Source organism: Equus quagga, chromosome 3 (assembly GCF_021613505.1).
Source record: "Equus quagga isolate Etosha38 chromosome 3, UCLA_HA_Equagga_1.0, whole genome shotgun sequence".
NCBI classification, from domain to species: Eukaryota; Metazoa; Chordata; class Mammalia; order Perissodactyla; family Equidae; genus Equus; species Equus quagga.
Genome location: NC_060269.1, coordinates 86,495,909 through 86,517,560, shown reverse-complemented (window position 1 = coordinate 86,517,560; position 21,652 = coordinate 86,495,909). Strand labels below are relative to the sequence as shown.

The 21,652-nt window shown below is 38.3% G+C and overlaps 1 protein-coding gene across 1 annotated transcript; it reads right to left on the bottom strand.

Moving 5' to 3' along the window:
- Positions 1–4,095: 4,095 nt before the first annotated feature.
- HSD17B13 (hydroxysteroid 17-beta dehydrogenase 13) lies at positions 4,096–19,834 on the bottom strand. Its single transcript, XM_046655825.1, has 7 exons — positions 19,508–19,834; positions 17,053–17,160; positions 16,047–16,178; positions 14,423–14,529; positions 12,277–12,414; positions 9,703–9,819; positions 4,096–4,447 (listed from the first exon to the last, which is right to left on the bottom strand). Exons 1-7 carry the CDS (start codon positions 19,715–19,717, stop codon positions 4,357–4,359), a joined length of 903 nt encoding a protein of 300 aa, XP_046511781.1. The 5' UTR covers positions 19,718–19,834; the 3' UTR covers positions 4,096–4,356.
- Between the last annotated feature and the right edge of the window lie 1,818 nt (positions 19,835–21,652).

Sequence of the window (21,652 nt, the reverse complement as noted above, 5' to 3'; positions counted from 1 at the left end):
TCAGTCTTCTTAAATTTATTAAGACTTGTTCTGTGGCCTAACATGTGATCTATCCTGGAGAACGGTTCATGTGCACTTGAAAAGAATGTGTATCCTACAGTTTTTGGGTGGAAGTTCTGTATATATCTATTAAGTCCATCTGGCCTAATGTGTCATTTATGTTTCCTTATTGATTTTCTGTCTGGATGATCTATCCATTGATGTCAGTGGAGTTTCACAGTCTCCTACTATTAGTGTATTTACTGTCAATTTCTCCCTTTATGTCTGTTAATATTTGCTTTTTTATTTAGGTGCTCCTATGATGGGTACATAAAAATTTACGAATGATATATCCTCTGCTTGGATTGACCCCTTTATCGTTATGGAATGGCCTTCTTTCTCATTTGTCACTGTCTTTATTTTAAAGTCTATTTTGGCCAATTAGTGCTACTCCAGCTTTCTTTTTGTTTCCATTTGCATGGAATAGCTTTTTCCATCCCTTCACTTTCAATCTACATGTGTCTTTAGATCTGAAGTGAGTCTCTTGTAGGCAGCACAGACAGGTGGATCATTTTTATCCAGCCAGCCACCCTACATCTTTTGATTGGAACATTTAGTCCATTTACATTTAAAGTAATTATTGATAGGTATGTACTTATTGCCATTTTGTTAGTTGTTTTTTGGTTGTTTTGTAGTTCTCTGTTCCTTTTTTCTTCTCTTACTCTCTTCCCTTGTGGTTTGATGGTTTTCTTTAGTGTTGTGCTTGGATTACTTTCTCTTTTCCTTTGCTGTAGGTTTTGGCTTGTGGTTACCATGAGGTTCATATGTATCAACCTACCTATATAGCAGTCTATTTTAAGGCGATAATCACTGAAACTTGAACACATTCTAAAAGCACTATATTTTTAATCCCCCTCCACGTTTTATGTATTTGATGTCACTTTTTACACATTTTTATTTTGTGTATCCCTTAACTACTTATTGTACTTCTGGTTAACTTCACTACTTTTGCCTTTTAGCCTTATACTAGTTTTTTGAGTGGTAATCCCTTGCCTTTACTAAATATTTGCCTTTACTGATGAGATTTTTTTTCTTTCACGTATCTTCTTATTTCTAGTTATGGCCTTATAGTTTCCACTTAAAGAAAACTCTTTAACATTTCTTGTAAGGCTTCTTTAGTGGTGATGAACTCCTTTAGTTTTTGATTGGGTGGGAAAATCTTGATCTCTCCTTCAGTTCTGAATTGATAACCTTGCCAGCTAGAGTATTCTTGGCTGTAAGTTTTTTCTTTTCAGCACTTTAAATATATCATGCCACTACCTTCTGGCCTGCAAACTTTCTGCTGAAAATTCAGCTGATAGTCTTATGGGGGTTCCCTTCTATGTGACTTGTTTTTTTCTTGCTTCCTTTAAGATTCTCTCTTTATCTTTAACTTCTGCCATTTTAATTATAAATGTCTTGCAGTGGGTCTCTTTGGGTTCATCTTGTTTGGAACTCTCTGTGCTTCCCAGAGTTGGATGTCTGTTTCTTCCCCCAGTAAGGAAGTTTTCAGCCATTATTTCTTCAAATAAGTTTTCTGTGCCTTTCTCTTTTCCTTCTGGGGTGCCTAAATGTTAGTATGCTTGATGTTGCCACAGAGATCCCTTAAGGTATCCTCATTTAAAAAAATTCTTTTTTTTTTTTGCCGTTCTGACTGGGTGATTTCCACTATTTTGTCTTCCAGATCACTGATCCATTCTTCTGTATCATCTAATATGCTGTTGATTCCCTCTACTGTATTTTTCATTTCAGTTATTGTATTCATCAGCTGTAATTGGTTATTTCTTATATTTTCTAGCTCTTTGCTGAAGTTCTCTCTGTGTTTCTCCATTCTTCTCTTGAGTTTGGTGAGCATCCTTATGACCATTACTTTGAATCCTGTATCAGGTAAATTACTTATCTCCATTTCTTTTTTTTTTTTAAGATGCTCATTTTATTTATTTATTTACTTATTGAGGAAGATCAGCCCTGAGCTAATATCTGCTGCCAATTCTCCTGTTTTTGCTGAGGAAGACTGGCCCTAAGCTAACATCTGTGTCCATCTTCCTCTGTTTTATGTGGGACGCCTGCCACAGCATGGCTTGACAACTGGTATGTAGGTCCACACCTGGGATCCAAACCAATGAGCCCCAGGCCACCAAAGCAGAACATGTGAACCTAACTGCTGTACCACCTGTCTGGCCCCAGTTATCTCCATTTCTTTAGAGTTTTTTTTCCCATAGGGTTTTATCTTATTCTTTCATTTGGAACATATTCCTCTGTTTCTTCATTTTGTTTCACTTTCTGTGTTTGTTTCTATGAATTAGGTGAAACAGCTACCTCTCATGATTTGGAGTGGCCTTATGTAGGAGTGTCCCCTATGTAGACTATGTGTGCTGGGTGGCTTTAGTGGGCTGGCTAGGGCTGGAGTGGGTGCAGGCTGGTGAAGTCCCAGGGTACTCTGTGTTTGGGCCACCTTTGTGGACTGGCTGGAGCTGAGGTTGGCACAGGCTGGGGGGACTACAGAGCTGCACTGTGTCTGGGGCACGTTGGTGGGCTGGCTGGAGCTGGGGCAGGTGTGTGCTGGGAGAGTCCTGGGGTATGCAGACTGCAGCTGGGGTGGGCACAAATTGGGAGAGCCCCAGTGCATGCCACATCAAGGGCCCCTTGGCAGGCTGGCTGGAGGTGGTGTGGGCCAGGGGCCCAGAGTACACTGAGGTGGCTTTAGTAGGCCAGTTTGGGCATCTGAGCCGTGCTCCTGCCAGCACTATCAAGGTGGAGGAGGAATGCACAAAATGGCACTCACTGGTGCCCCTGACCCTAGGTAGCATTCCAGCAGTTCCCTGCTCATTTGGCAGACACTCTGGGGTCAGTGAATGGATTTTCTCCCCCTATAGTCCAGGTTCCTTTTAAATGGCTATTTTTTCTCTGTGCCCAAGGGTGGGCAAGCCTGCACGCAGGACCCTCAGTGACATCCTCCCTGCTGCAGGTCACCATATTGGGGGTGGTGTTCCCATTGATACCATGTCTCTGTCCTACCCATATCTATGTGGTCCTTCTGTTGTTTCTTGTGCAGAAGCTGTTCAATCAGCCCTCGGTGCTTCTTCAGGAGGAATTGTTCTACATTTAGGTGTAGATTTGGTGTGTCCGTGGGAGGAAGTGAATTCAGGGGTTTCCTACACTGCCATCTTGGACCTCTGCCTCAAGATTGGTCTTGATGTAGTGGGAGTCAGATTTTTCTATTAAATAAAAAGGCCACTCTTTTTTCCCTTCCCTCTCTGAGATCTATTATCCACTATTAGATAGCCAGCCTAGTGCTTTTTCCTGTGTTAGCTTTTATTTATTCTGAAAAGATGAGCCCCTGAGCCAACATCCACTGCTCATCCTCCTCTTTTTGCTGAGAAAGATTGGCCCTGAGCTAACATCTGTGCCCATCTTCCTCTATTTTATATGTGTGATGCCTACTACAGCATGGCTTGACAAGTGGTACGTAGGTCTGCGCCTGGGATTCGAACTGGTGAACCCTGGGGTGGCGAAGTGGAATGCACGAACTTAACTGCTATGCCTACCAGGCCAGTCCCAGCTTTACTTTTGAAGCTCAAAACTGTCTAAATATCTTTGGTATCAATGATACATGAAAGCCTAAACTACAAAGAAAGAGGTTTTAATGGGGTTAAAATTTCAGATACTCTGAGATTCAAGATAGAGTCATCTTTTGTAATGTCGTAGTTTTTTAGGGATTATGAAAAGGACAGAAAGTACAGAGGGTCCACTGTTGGTAGACGTGAGAGCTATAAAAGGGACAGAATCAGGAAAGAAAGTGCAGAATGCCACTGCATTGTTTGGGGTTGATGAAAAGGGAGAGGCTAGAGAAAGCTTCCAAGTGCTGAATTCCATGGAAGTCACCTGTCTGTCCTTTGGCGTGGAGCTGCCTGCCTAAACTTGGTCTCTAACCACTGGCTCACACTGTGTATTTGTTGACATTCTGCAGCCTAGAATCGTCTTAAACCTTCCCTGTGTAAATGAGTTCTCTTTGTATTTACTCCCAGGGAGGTAGTTTTGTCCACCTTTAAGTGGAAAGAAAAGAAATGAAATATCTTAATCAAAAATGACATTTTAAGTATATTTATGTAAGCACAGAAATTTTTAAGAGGCATGGAATGAAAAATGGATCTACTATTAAAACTACATTAATATTTTTGAGAAATGGAAAGACAGGTAATTAGTTGCTCTTAATGCCAACCCAATGTTTTCAATATTAACAGCATTGAAAAACATGAACTAAAGCTTTGAAGCATTGACTCTAAATTTAGATTCATATTGTTAAGGTGCACACATCTCTGGCTGGAGCTCATTTATTCATTTCATTTTGGTTTTGTGGCCAACCACTGCTTCAAATTGAACATTCTGTATGTGATTTAGAGCCGCCAAGGCACGTTCAGGAAGAAATCTGTACGAAAAAAAAGAGAAAAATTTTCAATTTAAAATCTTTGACACTACAGTTCTTTTTGTTTTCAGTTAAAATACTCTGAGAGTTATCAGGTTTGCATTTAATTTTCCTCTGTTCTTCCTTTCTTCCTCCACACACATCTACCTCTCTTGCTTTTCTGCTGTGTGGCTTTTAATACTCATGGTTCAAATATTATGCAAATACAAAGAAAGCACTGATACATACTGCTCTTCTCATCTTCTATTAGTAAAATATTATATGAGTAAAGATCTAAAACTGAAGGGCTAGGCTTATTGCTGAAACTGTCAGTGAATCCTGATGCCATGAGTTCACAAAGAGGCACCACCAGAGTCCATTCCATTCATCCCTCCATCTCTCCTAAAGTTCAGTCAGGTGCTGCCTAACAACATTTTGGTCGATGATGGACCCCATGTATGATGGAAGTCCCATAAGATTAGTACCATATAGCCTAGGTGTGTAGTAGGCTAGACCATTTATTGTGTAATTACACTTTTTGATGTTCACGCAACAAAATATTACCTAACAATGCATTCCTCAGAACATATCCCTGTTGTTAAGAAACACATGACTATATTTACTGAATATCTATTATTCACTCTACAATAAAGTAGACTAAAGTACTTCAAAAACAACTACTGCCTTTGAGGAGCTTATTGTTTAGCTGAGAGCCAAAGATGCCATGTTAAAACAATTATTGAAAATTATTAGTGATCTCTAATTAAGGGCTATAACTGTGAGGAGGATTAATGTAGGTTGGAATATAGAAGGAAAGCTTCAAAAGGACAATTGGGTGTTCAAGGATAGGAAACATTTGAGTAGGCAGATGAAAAGAAGTGTGTATGAGTGAATATAAGGAGGCAGATGGCACACATTCTGCAAAGAAAGTCCTACTGAAAATTACTTTGGTATTGTTGACTAATGCAAGATTTACTTCCCTGTCTTGGGAACAGAGTGGAAAGTGGAAAAATAAACAAAGGGGCAGGGAAGATCTAGCTGGGAGAAGGATAAGTATAAGAAGAGAACTTATACAGGCCTTTTAACTACCCTCACAATGCAACTTTCATGCCAGTAATTCCATCTGCTCACAAAATTGTCTATTTCCGTAAAAGGAATTAAATACAAAGAAGATTGACAATAAGTCCAAGAGTAACAAACTACCATGAGAGCTCCACAATAATACCAAAAATTTTGAGACTTATGTTCATTGCACAGGGATAACTATTCTCCAAATCAGGCAGAACGACTATGTTTATTTGTCATGGTCATATGCAAGTCTGCTATGATTTTAGATTTTTTCAACATTAATATGATCTGTTTTGAGCTGCAAGAGAGCATGAATCCCATGGAACTTATTTCCTACTGTGCTCAGCACCAACAGACTAACTTAGTTAACTCTTGAGATGATGTTGCTTTGTGGTTGAGGTTATGCTAACTTAAGTTATTCTATTTAAGGTAAAATGGAAGATTGAAATTGATCAGCAGTGCAGTTTGTCGCCTGTTCTTGAATTGTTCTATTCCCAGTTTTAGCACAGTTTACATGAATTTGTTTCAAAAAGGCTCAAGGTCTTATGAAGTTAGTATAGCTATCTTCTCACTGCTACAATTTCAAAGTATTATAAACTGTTATTTAGAAGAAAGAAGAAGAAAACTAAGAGACTATCTCCTCTGGGTAAATAATCCTATTTCCTCTTACCATTCTACATAAATTCTGCTTCCTAAGCCTTTAATATCTGACTTCTGTATCTTTTCAATGGCAGGGGCTTCACTTGCATTATGTTATCTTATTCTTATTGCTTACTTACAAAAGAGGCATTATCACTATCCGCATTTTATATATGGGGAATCTGAGTGCACAGAGGTTAAATAACTCGTCCATGGTCAAAGAACTAGTAAGTGGTGGAGTGGTTTTTTCAATCCCAGGAGGAGCCTTTATTCTTAATCACTTTACTATATTGTGTTCCTTCTAAAACGGTCTTTCCTTCAGTTAGAACAGCCTCCAGCAAAGAAGACATGGAGATCACAGAGGTGGTAGAAAGAACATTTAAGTAATGAAAGACAAAAAACTATTAACCTAGAATTCTATACAGTGAAAATATCTTTCCAAAACTAAGGCAAAATAAGGAATTTGTTATACATACAAAAGGTAAAAGAATTCATTAGCAGCAGAACTTCCCTAAGAAAGAATGTCTTTAAAGGATGTCCTTCAGGCAGAAGGGAAATGATACCAGATGGAAATCTGGGTCTATGCAAATGAATGAAGAACATCAGAAACGTTATCTACATGGGTAAACATTTAAAAATGTTCCTTGTTATTTAAACCTCTTTAAAAAGATAATTGGTTGTTTAAACAAAAATAATAACTATATAATGTGGGGGTTATAACATATGTAAAAGTAAAATGTATGACAAAAATAGCATAAAGCCTAGGACGGGAGAGATGGAAGTATACTGTGTAAGGTTCTTGATATATATATGAAGTGGTATTTGAAGCTAGACTGTGACAAGTTAAAGATGCATACTATGAACCCTAAAGCAATAACTAAAATAGCAAAACAAAGAACTATAGCTAATAAGCCAACAAAGGGAATAAAGTGGAAACACAAATTAACCCAAAAGCAGACAGAAAAATAGAAAAAAGGAACAAAGAACAAATGGGACAAATAGCAAGCTTTAAAGTTAGCTTTAGGTCTAACTACATCAATAATCACACTAAATGTAAATGGTCTAAATATCCCCAATTAAAAGGCAGAGATTGTCAAATTGGATTAAAACCATGACTTGACTATATGCTGCCTACAGGAAACATATTTCAAACTTAAAAAAACAAATAGGTTAAGAGTAAAAGAACAGAACAAGATATATTATAATAACATTAATCTAAATAAGCTGGAGTGGCTATATTAATATCAGACAAAGTAGATTTCAAAGCAAAGTATGTTACCAGGGATAAACAAAGTCATTTCCAAAATGACAAAGCAGCCAATTCATATAGAGGACATAATAATCCTAAGTGTTTATATACATCATAACAGGGCTTCAAAATATATGAAGCAAAAATGGGCAGAACTGCAAAGAAAAATAGACAAATTCACAATTATAGCTAGAGATTTCAAGACTTCTCTCAATAATTGGTAAAACAAATAGACAGAAAATCAGTAAAGATATAGAAGACCTAAACAACACTGTCAACCAATCTGACCTGAACTGATATTCATAGAACACTGAACAATACAGAATACTCATTCTTTTTAGGTGCATATGGAATGCTTACGAAGATAAACCATGTTCTGAGCTTATATATGTCTCAATAAGTTTAAAATATTCAAGTCATACAAAGGAATTAAATTAGAAATTAGTATCAAAAAGGTCTCTAGAAAATCTCCAAATATTTAGAAGTAAAAAACACACTTCTAAATAATCCATGATACAAAAGGGAAATTAGAAAGTATTTTGAACAGAATGTAAATGAAAACATAAAATGTCAAAATTTGAAGGACACAACTGAAGCAGTACACAGGGGGAAACTTATAGCACTAAATGTCTATATTAGAAAAAAGTCAATAAACTCAGCTTCCACATGAACAAACTAGAAAAAGAGGAGAAAATTTAATGGAAGGTAATCAGAATAAAAGAAATAATAAAAATCAGAAAAGAAATTAATGAAATAGAACATACAAAAAATAGATAAAAAATCAATTAATCTAAATGCTAACTTTTTGAAAAGATCAATAAATTGATAAACTTCTAGCTAGACTAATGGGAATAAAAAGAGAGAGAGAAAGCACAAATTGCCAATATCGAGAATGAGCAATTTTAAAGATATTAAAGGTAGAATAAAGGAACATTATAAACAAATTCATGCTAATACATTTGACAACTTAGATGAAATGGACAAATTTTTTGAAGGATGCACATTGTCAAGAAGAAATGAATAGCCTAAATAGCCCTATAGCTATTAATGAAATTAAATTTCTTCTTAAAAACTTTCCCATAAAGAAAACAACAGGTCCAGATGGCTTCCCTGGTGAATCCTACCAAATGTTTAAGGAAGAAATAATATCAATCCCACACAAGCTATTCCAGGAAAAAGAATAGGAGGGAGTACTTTCCAACTCATCCTATGAGGTCAGTCTTACCCTGATACAAAATCAGACAAAGATGTTACAATGAAGGGTTGGTTTATTCTTTAGTATGAATCAGTGTAATTCACCATATCAACAAACTAAAATAGAAAGACCATATGACCTTCTCAATATATTCAGTAAAATCATTTGACAAAATCCATATCCACTCTTGATAAGAACTCTCATCAAAGTAGTAATATAACAGAACTTCCTCACCCTGATAAAGAGCATCTATGAAGAAAACCTACAGCTAACATCATTCTTAATTGTGAAAGAGCAAACACTTTCCTCTTAAGATCAGGAAGAACACTTGGATGTGTGCTTTCACCAATCCTATCTGACATCACATGGGAGGTTCTAGCCAGTGCAATAAGGCAAGAAAAAAAACCCCATACAGATTGGAACGGAAGAAGTAAAAGTATCCTTATTTGCAGACTATATAATAATCTATGTAAAAAAAACTGTTAGAATCTACAAAAAAACTGCTAGAAGTGAGTTTAGCAAGGTTGCTAAATATAAGATCAAAATGCAAAAATCAAATATATAATAGCAGCACACAATGGGAAATAGAATTAAAATGCCATTTGCAATAGCATCAGAAACATGAAATACTTTGGGATAAACTTGACCAAAAATGTGTAAGACTTGTACACTGAAAACTACAAAATATTGTGTAGGGATACTGAAGAAAATGGAAAAAAATAAAGGAAAGATATATTGTGTTCTTTGCATTCTTGGATTGGAAGACTCAATATTGTTAATATGTCACTTCTCCCCCCATTGATCTATAGATTCAATGCAATCTTAATCAAAACTGCAGCAGGCTTTTTTATAGACCTTTGATTTTTAGCTACTTCACTACATTGTATTCTCTTTAAACTGTCTTTCCTTCAGTTGGAATAGTCTTTGGCAAAGATTGGGTGGAGATGGTAGATATGGGAGAGAAAATGAATCATTCTCTTTTTATAGATTGGGTAAGGCAATAACAGGAAACTTCACTGTTCTCCCCAGGCATGGAGAGTTTCTATGGCAACTTTCACAACTGAAAGACTCTCATAATGACAGCTCTGTTGGTGTGTTAGTATTCTAGGTGTTTTGCGCTGTACTTACCTCACCAGTATTAGAGAGATACTGAGATAAGATGGAACGAAAATCATTTTCTTATTGGTAAGTATTCCATCTATCAAGCTTCTTGCAACTTCATCTGTCTCCAATACAGGCCACAGTCTGTGATTAAAAGGATACAAAGTTTGGTTCTTTTTGTTGTTGTTTTTTAATTAATGAAGGAAGGAAAATTAACTTATCTTTTCACCAAATTAGGATTTAAAATGCTCCAGGACTCACTGCACAAATGTCACCTGTCCCCCGGTGCCCCCACATGCCAAGTTGATGTTTTATTATCACAACCTTATATTTTCACATCCAGTAGGTGTGTTTCATGGTTCACTCAGTCAAAATAACAAAATGGTGCAGAGGAATTAGATGGTAGAGGAAAAGAGGAGCCAGGAAAGGAAGAGCAGTGCGTAGACTAATCATGGGACAGAAAAGAAATATCTGACATCTCTCCTCAGGGCTTATGGGACACAGGGAGAGAACTCTATAGCAAAGTGTACTATCTTTCTTGTGCAGGTGTCCCATAAAGGTGGATTATTTTGAGAGCATTTAGTACTTGAGATTGACCTCTGACTTCCTATGCTGCAGTTTAATGACAGTTGGAGATGTGCATAGGGAGTGTTACATTACAACTGGAGGTGTGACCGTGCTTATACTGAAGACTGTGTACGTGGGTTCTTGAGAAGTATCCATAACCACAGGCCCATTGTAGAATGCCCATTAGTGCAAGATGATGACAGGAAATTAAAATGTAAATGGACTGACAGTGTTGCACCAAAGTTAAGTTTTCTAGGCATGAGTTGATGGCCAATGAATAAGAAGGTTGTGCAGAGGAGTTAAGTAAGCAGTAAATGTTATAACTTCCTTCCTGGAGATATTCTGTAGTTTACTGCAGATTATTATGTGATTGAGCTTTCCATGGCATTGAGTGGCAAGCCAGCCGAGAGTAACACACATGGATACTTTTCTAAATTATTGTGTTCTGCTTTTTCCCTCACTGATTTCTCCTACTTAGTTCCACCAAGCCAGTCTCTGAGCCAAGCCTGACATTAGTAAATGAACATTTTAGCCTTTGCCAAGGAAATTCAGAAGTCAGCAATCTGGGTAAGACCAATCTCAAATCTTCAGCATTGCCTGTCAGCCCCTAGGGTCGCTTCCAGGCACCACACCAGCCAGGGTCGCATTAGCTTTACTCTTCTCTATTGTGTCTTCACCACCACTCGACCTGGTACTCTTGGCACACACTAAGCCTGAACGCTTACCAAGAGGATTTTTATTCGGCTCAATTTCCTATTAAAAAAAATGGAGCCAGGAGTGCCAGTCCTAGGACAGTATGTACCTACATATTGTGTACTTGTTAGGCGCCTATGGTCTAACACTGTCAAGGACTCTGGTGCCAGGGGGCAACCGCAGCTCCAGAGACAACGCAGCACATTCAGAGTTTTAGAGTCAGTAGCTTCAAATGAGGCTGAGCTTGAAAGGGAATTTATTAGCTTATTATTACATTTATTAGTTTATTTTGAACAAAAAAGTTAGGACTAATTCCCTTCCAGGAATAAATTGGCTTCAGATTAGCAAGCTTAGCCTATTTTGTTAACCTGCAACAGAATATACACTAGAATTGAGGCAAATTTGTGAGGCAAGTGTCTTAATTTTAGGGCCCTTGTCCTCACTTTTCTGCTTTTCCCCTCTCCTTTCAGGACCATGTCTCCTCTGGGGTCTCAAATCCTCCCTCGCCAGAGACAAAGTTCTTGCAGAAATTCCCCTTGACTCAGGGCTCAGGGCCTCAATTTATTGCTGCTCCTAGGAACATTTGCATTTTTAAGGAGAACAAGGCGGTAACGGTGATCAAATGCCTGTGGTTATGTTTAATACATCAAGGTTTTCCAAACCTGTCTCCACACTCAGCTGGTGTGCTTGTAAACAAAACATGAGGAAACAAAACAAAACACCTCCTTCTTGGAGCTCCTCCCAGCGTTGCATCAGAATCTAAGGAAGAGCCTCAGAACATTTCTTTTTTATGTAAGCATAGGTGATGATTCTTAGGATCAGGCAAGTGTGGAAAATGTTGGAGTGATTTATGCTAGCATCGTGGCCTGTGCGATGGAAGATAGAAAAGGGGAATATACGGGTACCTTTCCATACTCTATTTGAGGAGGGTGAACCATGAATAGGAGAGGGGGGATGTTAGGCATCATTCATTTTGGGGTGTGGTTTCCAGGAGAGGACACCCTTGCCATCCCCTCAAGCACACCTCTCCAGCCCGCCACACCGCGCTCTCACTCCTTCTTGGCTCCTGAATGTGTGTTGAACCTTTCATCTGGACACAGATAAATCCCCAATTGCCTAGCTCATTGGCAGCTGATCACTCCTGCTAGTCCCTAATGCATCTTTTCCCTTGTTTATCTAATTTCAAAGGGAAAACTTAAAGGTAATATAATAACATTAATAAGAAAAAATATTTTCCTTTTTCTTCTATTTCTCAGTTGACTCACCCAGAAATTTCTCATACAGTTTTCATAGCAATTTCTCATGCCATATTTTTCCATCCTAACTTGATTTTGACCTCACCTTGTGCTTGGGTTTTTGGTGAACCCGGTATTCACAAAAACAGGACAGAGACATGAGGTTTTGATGCCAGTTTTTCCCAAGGCTTCAAGTTCTAACGTCAGAGTTCTGTGGAAGCCAACAGCAGCAAATTTGCTGGAACTGTAAGAGAATTATCCGTCATGGTTAGCTAAGGGAAAGTGAAACATTCCGCAGCTTTCTGTGAGAAGGCAATGCTGATTTGGTTTGGGAATGAGTAGAAGCCACATCCCTGAATCTTCCAATTTCATTTACATTTACATTTTCATTTACTTTTCCTTATATGACCGCACAGAATTCTCCATGCACCAATTTCTTAATTGCAGCAGTAGCAATAGGACAAATCCTAATAACTTGTGGCCTGGCTTATGACTCACTTTTCCACCCTACATGTAAGATTTTCCACTCAATCTTCAAACTGTTTTCTAATCAGTTTTTATTGCTGTTTTTGTTTTGAAAAATATGAATTAGGAAAAATATATGTAGAACCTATATTTGGTCTCTCAAACTTCTGTGGGACACATTTCTCCTCTCTCTTGATAACTGAGTTGACAGTTTCTCTCTTGACACAGAGGTCACTTTCGCTTCGTAATTTCATTGTGAAGACCTGGAGGAAAGACTTCAAGCGGTGTGTGGGTGTTTCTCTGTGTGACCTTCAGGATATCACTTTATGTTCTTCCTTTGATTTTCTGATCTTTAAGATGCAGATAATAAAATATAGGGCTGTCTTGAGGATTAAAGCAAATAGCCTAGGCATAATAACTTTATTATCTGTAAGGATCTATATAAATGTTAATTGTATTTTTGACTCAGGTGACAATAAGAAGAATAAAGTTAGAAGCTGGTTGCTTTCTTTTTTTCTTTTTTTTGAGGAAGATTAGCCTTGAGCTAACATCTGCTGCCAATCCTCCTCTTTTTGCTGGGGAAGACTGGCCCTGAGCTAACATCGGTGTGCATCTTCCTCTATGTTATATGTGGGGCACCTGCCACAGCATGGCTTGCCAAGCAGTGCCATGTCCACACCCAGGATCTGAACTGGCGAATCCTGGGCCACCGAAGCGGAACATTGGCACTTAACCGCTATGCCACCAGTTGGCCCCTGGCTGCTTTCTTAAAGGAGAAGAAAAAAGGAAAACTATTATTACATTGAGTTTCCACATTTCCAAACATTAAAACAATAGCAAATGTTCAATCTGCAAAATTCTTATTTATGTTTTATGTTGGTAGAAGCAGCTTGAAACAACCACATGTATGTACGATAACACCTTAACCTACACTGAAATTTAACTATATCCGTGACTACATGCAGTGTCAGAAATAATTTGGCTCATGACTAAATTTAACCTTGACCATGGATGTATCAGTAAACAATAAATCAACTAACTACCCACCCCCACAATCACCCACTGATAATCATGTGTTGGCAGTTACAAAAAGAACTGGCCAAAATGTTAACAAGTTAAATTTTTCTGTGAGGTTGATGTAAAGCAAAAGGAAATGAGATGCTATTAGAGTTTACAAGGAAAAGATATTTTTCAAGTAGTATATCCTTAGGGCCTCCCATCTTTTTCTTTTTCTGTCCTTGGCAGAGCATGGAGTGTGCTGTCTGCATCTTTTAATCAGCTAAAGGTTTTCAATCTCTCTCTCTCTCTCTCTTTCTTGCGTGTGTGTGCGCGCGCGCACACACACACACACACACACACACACACACTCTTTCATGGCTCAAGCACGCTGGAAGATGTTTTGACCCCGGGGCCAGTGTGGTTAGCTTAGCTTGGGTATGCAGGCCACGGCATAGATTTGTGTCCATCTGGACTGAAGTATGTTTTGCTTCTTAGTCTGTGGGTTCCTTTTATCAACATCCACTCGTTCCAGGATACAATGGAAACATGCTTAGCATTACTGTTTTCTTTCACTGCTCTGTAGAGGAGTTTTCAGAAATCCAAAAATATATTAAATGATTACAAGCAATTTCATTGTTTTAGGAGAAATCATTTTTAAACGTTTATTTTAAACTACTATATAAACTCCGTAAATCCAAATTACACCTTGCTATGAGTATTACAATCTGAGGTCTACTAAACCCTTAAAAGTATAAAAATACATAGCACTGCTGGAAAGTAATACTTACCAATATGGAATAAGGTAAGGGATCCCTCCGTGGCCACACACTGAAGCCACTGTGACAATGTGGCCATGATTTCTCTTCATCATAGATGGAAGAAGTGCTTTTGTGATCTTTAAGGATCATTGCAGAAAGAAAAGAAACAATGACACAGGTGTTAGGTTTCCAGATTAGGTAGTTTTATTTTTAAGACCAAATGGCATTTGAGACAACTTTTGCAGTGACATGAAATACCTGCCATGATTCCACTGTTACTTCTCTATAAATGATGGAAATGAAAAAAAGATTAAAATGTATTGGTTTGAGCCAACATTGAGTGCTGCAAACTGTATATCATATGCCAAGAACTCATCTTCATATTCCCCCTTCTTCTCCGCAGAGGGAATCGAATATCTCCTTTATGGATGTATCATCTAAACAATATTATTAAGGGAAAAATTCAGTTTTCAGAATTGAAAAAATTCCATATGGTAATCTGGTACCATGTGATTTTTTTGGTTTGGGTCTTTATCATTCTAATGAAAAGGGTTGAAATCTTGTGTAACTACATCAAGTTGAGTAGAAAAAGCTAAGAGTTCTGTACTGACCCACAATCATTATGCACCATGATTAGATTTAGTATCTCCCTATTTGTAAAACTGTCATTATATTTTGATATTACAGGAAACAAGAAGTCTTTATCTCCAAAAAGTGTTACTGTTTTGTGAGAAATATTAATAATATTTTATGAGAATTTTATAGATCACCCTATGGACCCTATGCAGATTCATAGAGCCAGAATTGCCAAACTGAGCTACCCTAAATTCTGGACCCACAGAAATTGTGAGAGGAAATGAATATTTATTGTTGCTTTAAGCCACTAAGTTTTGGTATAATTTGTCATGCAGCTATAGATAACTAATATGTGAGGTCTCTAGATAGTTTGGTGGGCATAATAATCAACTCTCATTGGCATGTGTGAGGGGCTGGGGAGGAAGGGGGAGCACATCTCTTTTTTTCTTCTCTCTTCCAGCATCCAGATTTGCCCTAGGTTCTACACTAATATTGAGGCACTGGAAGATAACTCACATAAATGCTGTCTGCAGAGGCATATTTCAGTCTCCCATGAAACTAACCAATTATAAGAGGTCTCTATAGCCATATGTCTAAGTTCCAGCATGGATCTAGAGCTTGTCTCAGAGTTGCTTCCAGAAGAGTCCCTAACTCCTGCATCCATCCGAGCAGTGATTTCTGTTTTCCTTTCAGTGCTAACATTCCATGACATGAGGTCACAAGTCAATGTACACTGTATATATTTTCTCTAAAGCACTGAAAACACATCCCTGACAGCCCTTACTTAGCAACCCTCCACAAATAGTTTTTGAGCACCTGGTATGTGCCAGGCTTTGTGTTAGACATCGGTGGGTAGGACAGACCAACTAGCTACTTTCTGGTGAGTTGTGCCCCTGTGAACGCTGTGCCCTTCTGTCAGAGACTCTTCCACTCAAACTAATTTGATGATTCTTGATTTAAGATAAAGATCTGGCCTGTCTCCCACCCAGAAGGACGTGAACTCCATTACGAACTTCATGTACCTTAAGAGGAAGTGTCAGACACGCACAAGCCAGAAATGTTTCTGACTCACACTCACCCAAAAATGTCCTAGGACGTTGACCTCAAATGTTTTGGTAATCTCTTCGTCCGTGGTGCTAAGAAGATCAGCTGGGTATATTGCCCCAGCATTGTTCACCACGATGCTTACGTCACCCACTTCTTTCTTTACCTTGTGAAATGGAAAGAACGGACGTGTTGCAGGAACTCAAAGCTTTGGGGTTGATAGCATCTGGGAATTAGATTCTTTACTCTATTTGATGAGATCTCTGAATTCAGGCAGCTTTACCTCAAGTAGTGGTTGCAAAGGGACACCATCATAATCTTGGGGTAAATGGTTTTTTTAATATCTAAATTTAAGTAAATTTTTAAAGCTTATAAAGTGAAATTAATATTTGCGTTGATTAATTGGTATATAAGATCTGACCAAACACTGTTAAGGTGCTGATTGAGTGACCCTGCTCCACCGCCTACTAGCTACACGATCTTGGTTTGGCTTAACCTCACTGAGCCTCAATTTGCTCATCTGCCAAATGAAGTTAATAGGATTATCACAGGGATTAAGTGAAAGAATTTGACAGTTTATCAGAGTGCTTGGCTCATTGTATTGGATATCTACTGTCTTAAAAATTGTTATAATAATCATTAATATTACATTTTCTATAGATGACTAGATTAGCACCAACACAAAATCTCACAAAGGAAATAATTAAAGAAAAAAAAAAGAATTACTGCAAAAGTAATAGGACTAAAATGAAAGTAGAAAGTGATCCTTTTTCCTGGTGGTCAGTCTTTTCTCTGTCACTCTGTACCACTGCTCGAATTTCTAATCAGAAAGAAATTGATCGATAATATGAAATAATAATAATGGGCAGAGATTAGTGGATTATATGCAAGGAAAAAGTACATCCTTCCTTGTTCACACAACTACCTCCGTTAGCAGAGGCTAAAAATCTAATTTAAATCAGGCAGTCAAAAGAAACTTCTCATTTTCCATGTCAGTGGATACAAAATTGTTTGAAGAGATCTGTATCCCGAAGTCTCACCTGGTTTACCGAGTTGTAAATCTCTTCTCTGTTGCCGCAGTCCACCTCGAACGCATGCGCCGTGGCCCCCAGTTTTCGGCATTGAGCTGCGGTTTCCTCAACACCGCGCTGAAATTGGAAAAAACAAATTCAGAAAGATGGAGGTCAGTTAGGTGACAAGAGTGGAGGAGAAAGCATTGGAGAAGAAATTTTTTTAAACATTAAAATTCATGTCCCAAATGCCCTCCTTACTTGTAAGAAAATTTCGTGAGAGATACGCTTGCCTAACTGGCAAAGAGATTATACCTGGCTTTTCTGCCAGGGAACGCTCATGTTAGTCACGTGGTGTCACCTTGTTTGGCTACATTTTCAACAGCCCTTCTGCACCAAAGGAAAAGCAAAAAAAGAAGAAAAAATCCTTCATTTTCTCCCAGCTTTTCATCTGGGGTTGGAGGTTCTGCAGGAGGCGGTTTCTGTAAGGCAGGCTACACTCGTAGCTTAAAGATGATGCTTGAGAGATGGTGCTCTTTGTGGTGTCTTGAAAGGCGATGTTTGGATATGGAGAAGACAACTCAACAGTTCATTTAACATGTATTTGTTGAGCGCCAACTATGTAATAGGCAGTAAATCACAAAGTGGCAATTCTCAATTAGTCTTAATTTTATAAACTATGTCCATCTGCCCATCATACTTTTGTCAATGATTCTGATTTAACCCTCTAGAGGGAAGGAGAAAGAAGGACCCTTATTTGAGGAAAACTTTCTTTTTTTTAAAAAGAATTATTTTATTGAGGTTATATTGGCTTATAACATTGTGTACTTTCACATATAAATTATTATATACCAGTTTCTATATAAACTGTACCTTGCCCACCCCCAATAGTCTAGTTTTATCTGTCACTGTAAGTATGTGCCCCTTTCCCCTTTTCACCCTCCCCCTGACTCCCTTTCCCTCTCATAACCACTAACCTTTTCTCTCTATCCACGTGTTTATCTTCTGCATATGAGGGAAGTGTAACAAAAAGGTATTTGGTACCTTCCACAGGTGAAGGAGATCTGAATTATATTATAGCTGTGGAGTGAATTATTCAAAACCTTAAATGTTTAACCATAAAATTCAAGGATTCAAAGAGACCCTGTGAGGTTGCGTGACCCATCCTTCAGGCAGAATCTTAAATAAGTCATTTTTGTTTCTTGTCACTGGAATTTAAAAAAATGTAACAAATATCAGTCCTTTCCTCAAAAATACACATCTGGAAAGAGATCCAAAGGTTAGATTGCATCAAGCCTTTTTCATGGATTTATATTTATTTATATGTTTTTGATAAATGCCCAAGAACAGCAAACAACAAGTTTCTCAATTTGTAAATTCTTGTCCTCTTCTAGAAAGTTCATTGGAACCTCTTCAAGTACCAAACTGATGACAAATCACTTTCATGTATATCAACTCATCTGTTATGCAAACACCCATGTCTGTTATATAAAAATATATCAACTTTTTCTGTATTCTTTACTATCTAGAAAGAACCAGAGAAGAATGAGTTTTCTAAATTCGAGTCATTTTCAAGACCTTAAGAAAATAGGTGCCAACTAGACATGACAGCAAAGAATATGAGAGAGCAGTAACGTAATGGCAATTACAATCTCACTGTGATTTGTGGAAAATCTGATTCTCAAAAAAACTGTACAATTTTTCCAATATTAAAGTCCTGTGAACATTTTTCTATGTATCTTTTTGCAGCCTTATCAGACTTCACAAGTTTATTTATTGTTTATAAATAACAGAATATGAAAAATACAAATGTCTAAGAGAAAGCCTGACTCACTCCATGTGGATTTTATTTAACGTGAATGATGTTTACTAGGGCCAGGCCTTGTTCTCAGCATTTATAATATTCACTCATTTAATCCTCTTGCGGAGGGGTCAGCAAACTTTTTCTGTAAAGAGCCAGATAGTAAATATTTTAGGATTGTGTGCGTGTGAGGGGAGGCACTAAGGGGTTCTGTTGCACGTTCCTCTTTGTTTCTTTATTTGGTTTTTGCTTTGACAACCCTTTAAAAATGTGAAAATCATTCCTAGCTCAGCAGGCTGCCCAGGGACCAGGTTTGGCCCATTGTCTGTAGTTAGCTAACCCCTGTCCTTGCCCATCCCATGGGGTATTGTCCGCCAGTTTCAGAGATAAGGAAACCTGGGCTGAGAGAAACTCACTAATTGCTCCATTCAGCAGCTTGGAAACAGCCTAGCTCCTGAGTCTGTGTTATCAACCTGTGTATAGCTGCATAAAAGTCACAGCTTAGGTCTCAATTATCTTCCTTCCATCAAACTATCCTATGCATATGTAGAATAAGGCTCCAGGGAATTTAGCTATCAAACTTTGAAAGAGAAAAATACAAAGCTAAGCAGGTGCTAAGTCAAGTAATTTTTTAAACATGTGTGTTACTTGTGACTTTGAAAGATGGGCAAACGAATCTCTTACCTTGTTAATATCCCACAGAACCAGTCTGCTCTTCCGTTTTGCAAACTCATAGGCAGTCAGCCTGCCTATTCCATGCCCAGCTCCTGTAATGAGGACGATCTCCCCAGCCACAGATTTTCTTGTCCGGGGAATGAAAACCTTCACCAAGGACTCCAAGTAGGAGTAAATGATGGTGATCAGAAGCCAGAGGAGATCCAAGACAATGTTCATGACTGCTCCCTGCTCTTCTCCTTTGGCTCAGTCCTTCCTAGGTCCAGCAAAGAGCTGCCCTCCTCACAGAGCTCTAGGGAAGAGCCGTGCCCCAGGTGTTGATGGGACCAGCAGAGGTGAGGCAGATTTGCAGGCAGGCTTTGTCCACGTGTTATAATTGATTGGATAGACCTCAAGGTTTTGAAGTGATGCCTCTTACTAGTAAAAGCCTGGCACAGGGACAAAGGAACACACAAAAAAGTGCTCTCTGGACTTGCTTACTGAGAAGCAGTTCTGTGTCATGTTTCACCATGATGTTTCACCTGTAGAAAAAATTCTAGAGATACTGCATCAGCCAACAGTCTCTTGGTATCCCTCTGTAAACTGATTTTTTTTTTAAATAAAGGAAAAGGAGAAAGTAGAGATATTATATTAAGAAAACTTAAAGTATGTATGGGCCAACCAAGCTCAGTTTGGTTTGTTTATTCATGAAAGCTCAGCTTCAATATTTTAGTTAGCTAATCATTTTATGTGAGATGTCCATTTCCCTGAAAATCTCTTGAGTTTTGGGAGAGATTGTAGGTTATATAAAACAATCAGTTCCCTTTGTGATAATATGGAAAAAAGCATTAGACCAGGGGCCAGAAATCTCCACTTAAAAGTGGTGTGATTTCTAGTACCTCAAAAGTGGAAACAACCCATGGGGCTGGCCCCATGGCCAAGTGGTTAATTTCACGCACTCTGCTTTGGTGGCCCAGGGTTTTGCCCGTTCAGATCCTGGGTGCAGACCTAGCATCACTCATCAGGCCACGCTGAGGTGGTGTCCCACATGCCACAACTAGAAGGACCCACAACTAAAATACACTACTACGTACTGGGGGGCTTTGGGAGAAGAAGGAAAAATAAAAAATAAAATCTTAAAAAAAAAAGTGGAAACAACCCAAATGTCCATTAATGGGTGAATGGATAAACAAAATGTGATATATACATACAATGCAATATTATTCTTCCTTAAAAAGAATTCAATTCTGATAGATACCACAATACGGATGAACCTTGAAAAGATTATGCTAAGTGAAATAAGCAAGACACAAAAGGACAAATAGTGTATAATTCCACTTATATGACCTGGGATAGTCAAATACACAGCGACAGAAAGTAGAATGGTGGTTATCAGGGATGAGGGATGTAGGGGGAATGAGGAATTATTGTTTAAGGGGTACAGAGTTTCAGTTTGGGGTGATGAAAAAGTTATGGAGATAGATGGTGGTGATGGTTGCACAATGTGAGTGCACTTAATGCCACTGCATGGTACACTTAAAAATGGTTAAAATAGCAAATTTTATACTATGTATATTTTACCACAATAAAAAAAAGTAATGTGACTTCAGGCAATCGTATTTATTTTTTCTATGCCTCAGTTTCCTAATCTAGTAAATAAAGATAAAAACAAATGCTTTTGGGTAAAATGCTTTTACCCAACACAGACCTTCAGCACACATCACAAGCTCAACCTTCCCTTGCATACCTGCACATAAAGTGGTTATAAGGATCAAATGAGATAGCATGTATATGAAATGGCTTTGCAAGTAGTAAGTGGTTATATAAATCAAATAATAATAATAATAGTAATAGCTTTAGGACGTCATCATCGTGTGACATGAGAGGATCTCTTTGTCTCTTCCCTTCAGTCTATAGTGCGTAAAACATCCATAACCCAACAAAGGCTAATTGCCCAACAATCAGGACACTGGAGAGATCCACACATGGTACATACAAATGTGAGTGGACTGAAGCACACAGAAGAGGTGAAACAGGACAATAGCACAGGCAGAGCCCAAGACCCTGGACCCCTGGCTGTCGTGGCTGAGCTAGCCAGCTCTAGCCCCAGAGAACCTGCTGGGCAGCAGCATAGGTGCATGTGCGACTCCAGCTAGCCAGCTGCAGTGACACCTG

Coding starts and splice junctions, on each gene's coding strand:
- HSD17B13 (XM_046655825.1), bottom strand. CDS start 19,717: ATGAACATTGTCTTGGATCTCCTCTGGCTTCTGATCACCATCATTTAC. Junction 16,179..17,052: donor TTTACAACTCGGTAAACCAG/GTGAGACTTCGG, acceptor CCATTTCACAAG/GTAAAGAAAGAAGTGGGTGA. Junction 14,530..16,046: donor ACGTCCTAGGACATTTTTGG/GTGAGTGTGAGT, acceptor TGATCCTTAAAG/ATCACAAAAGCACTTCTTCC.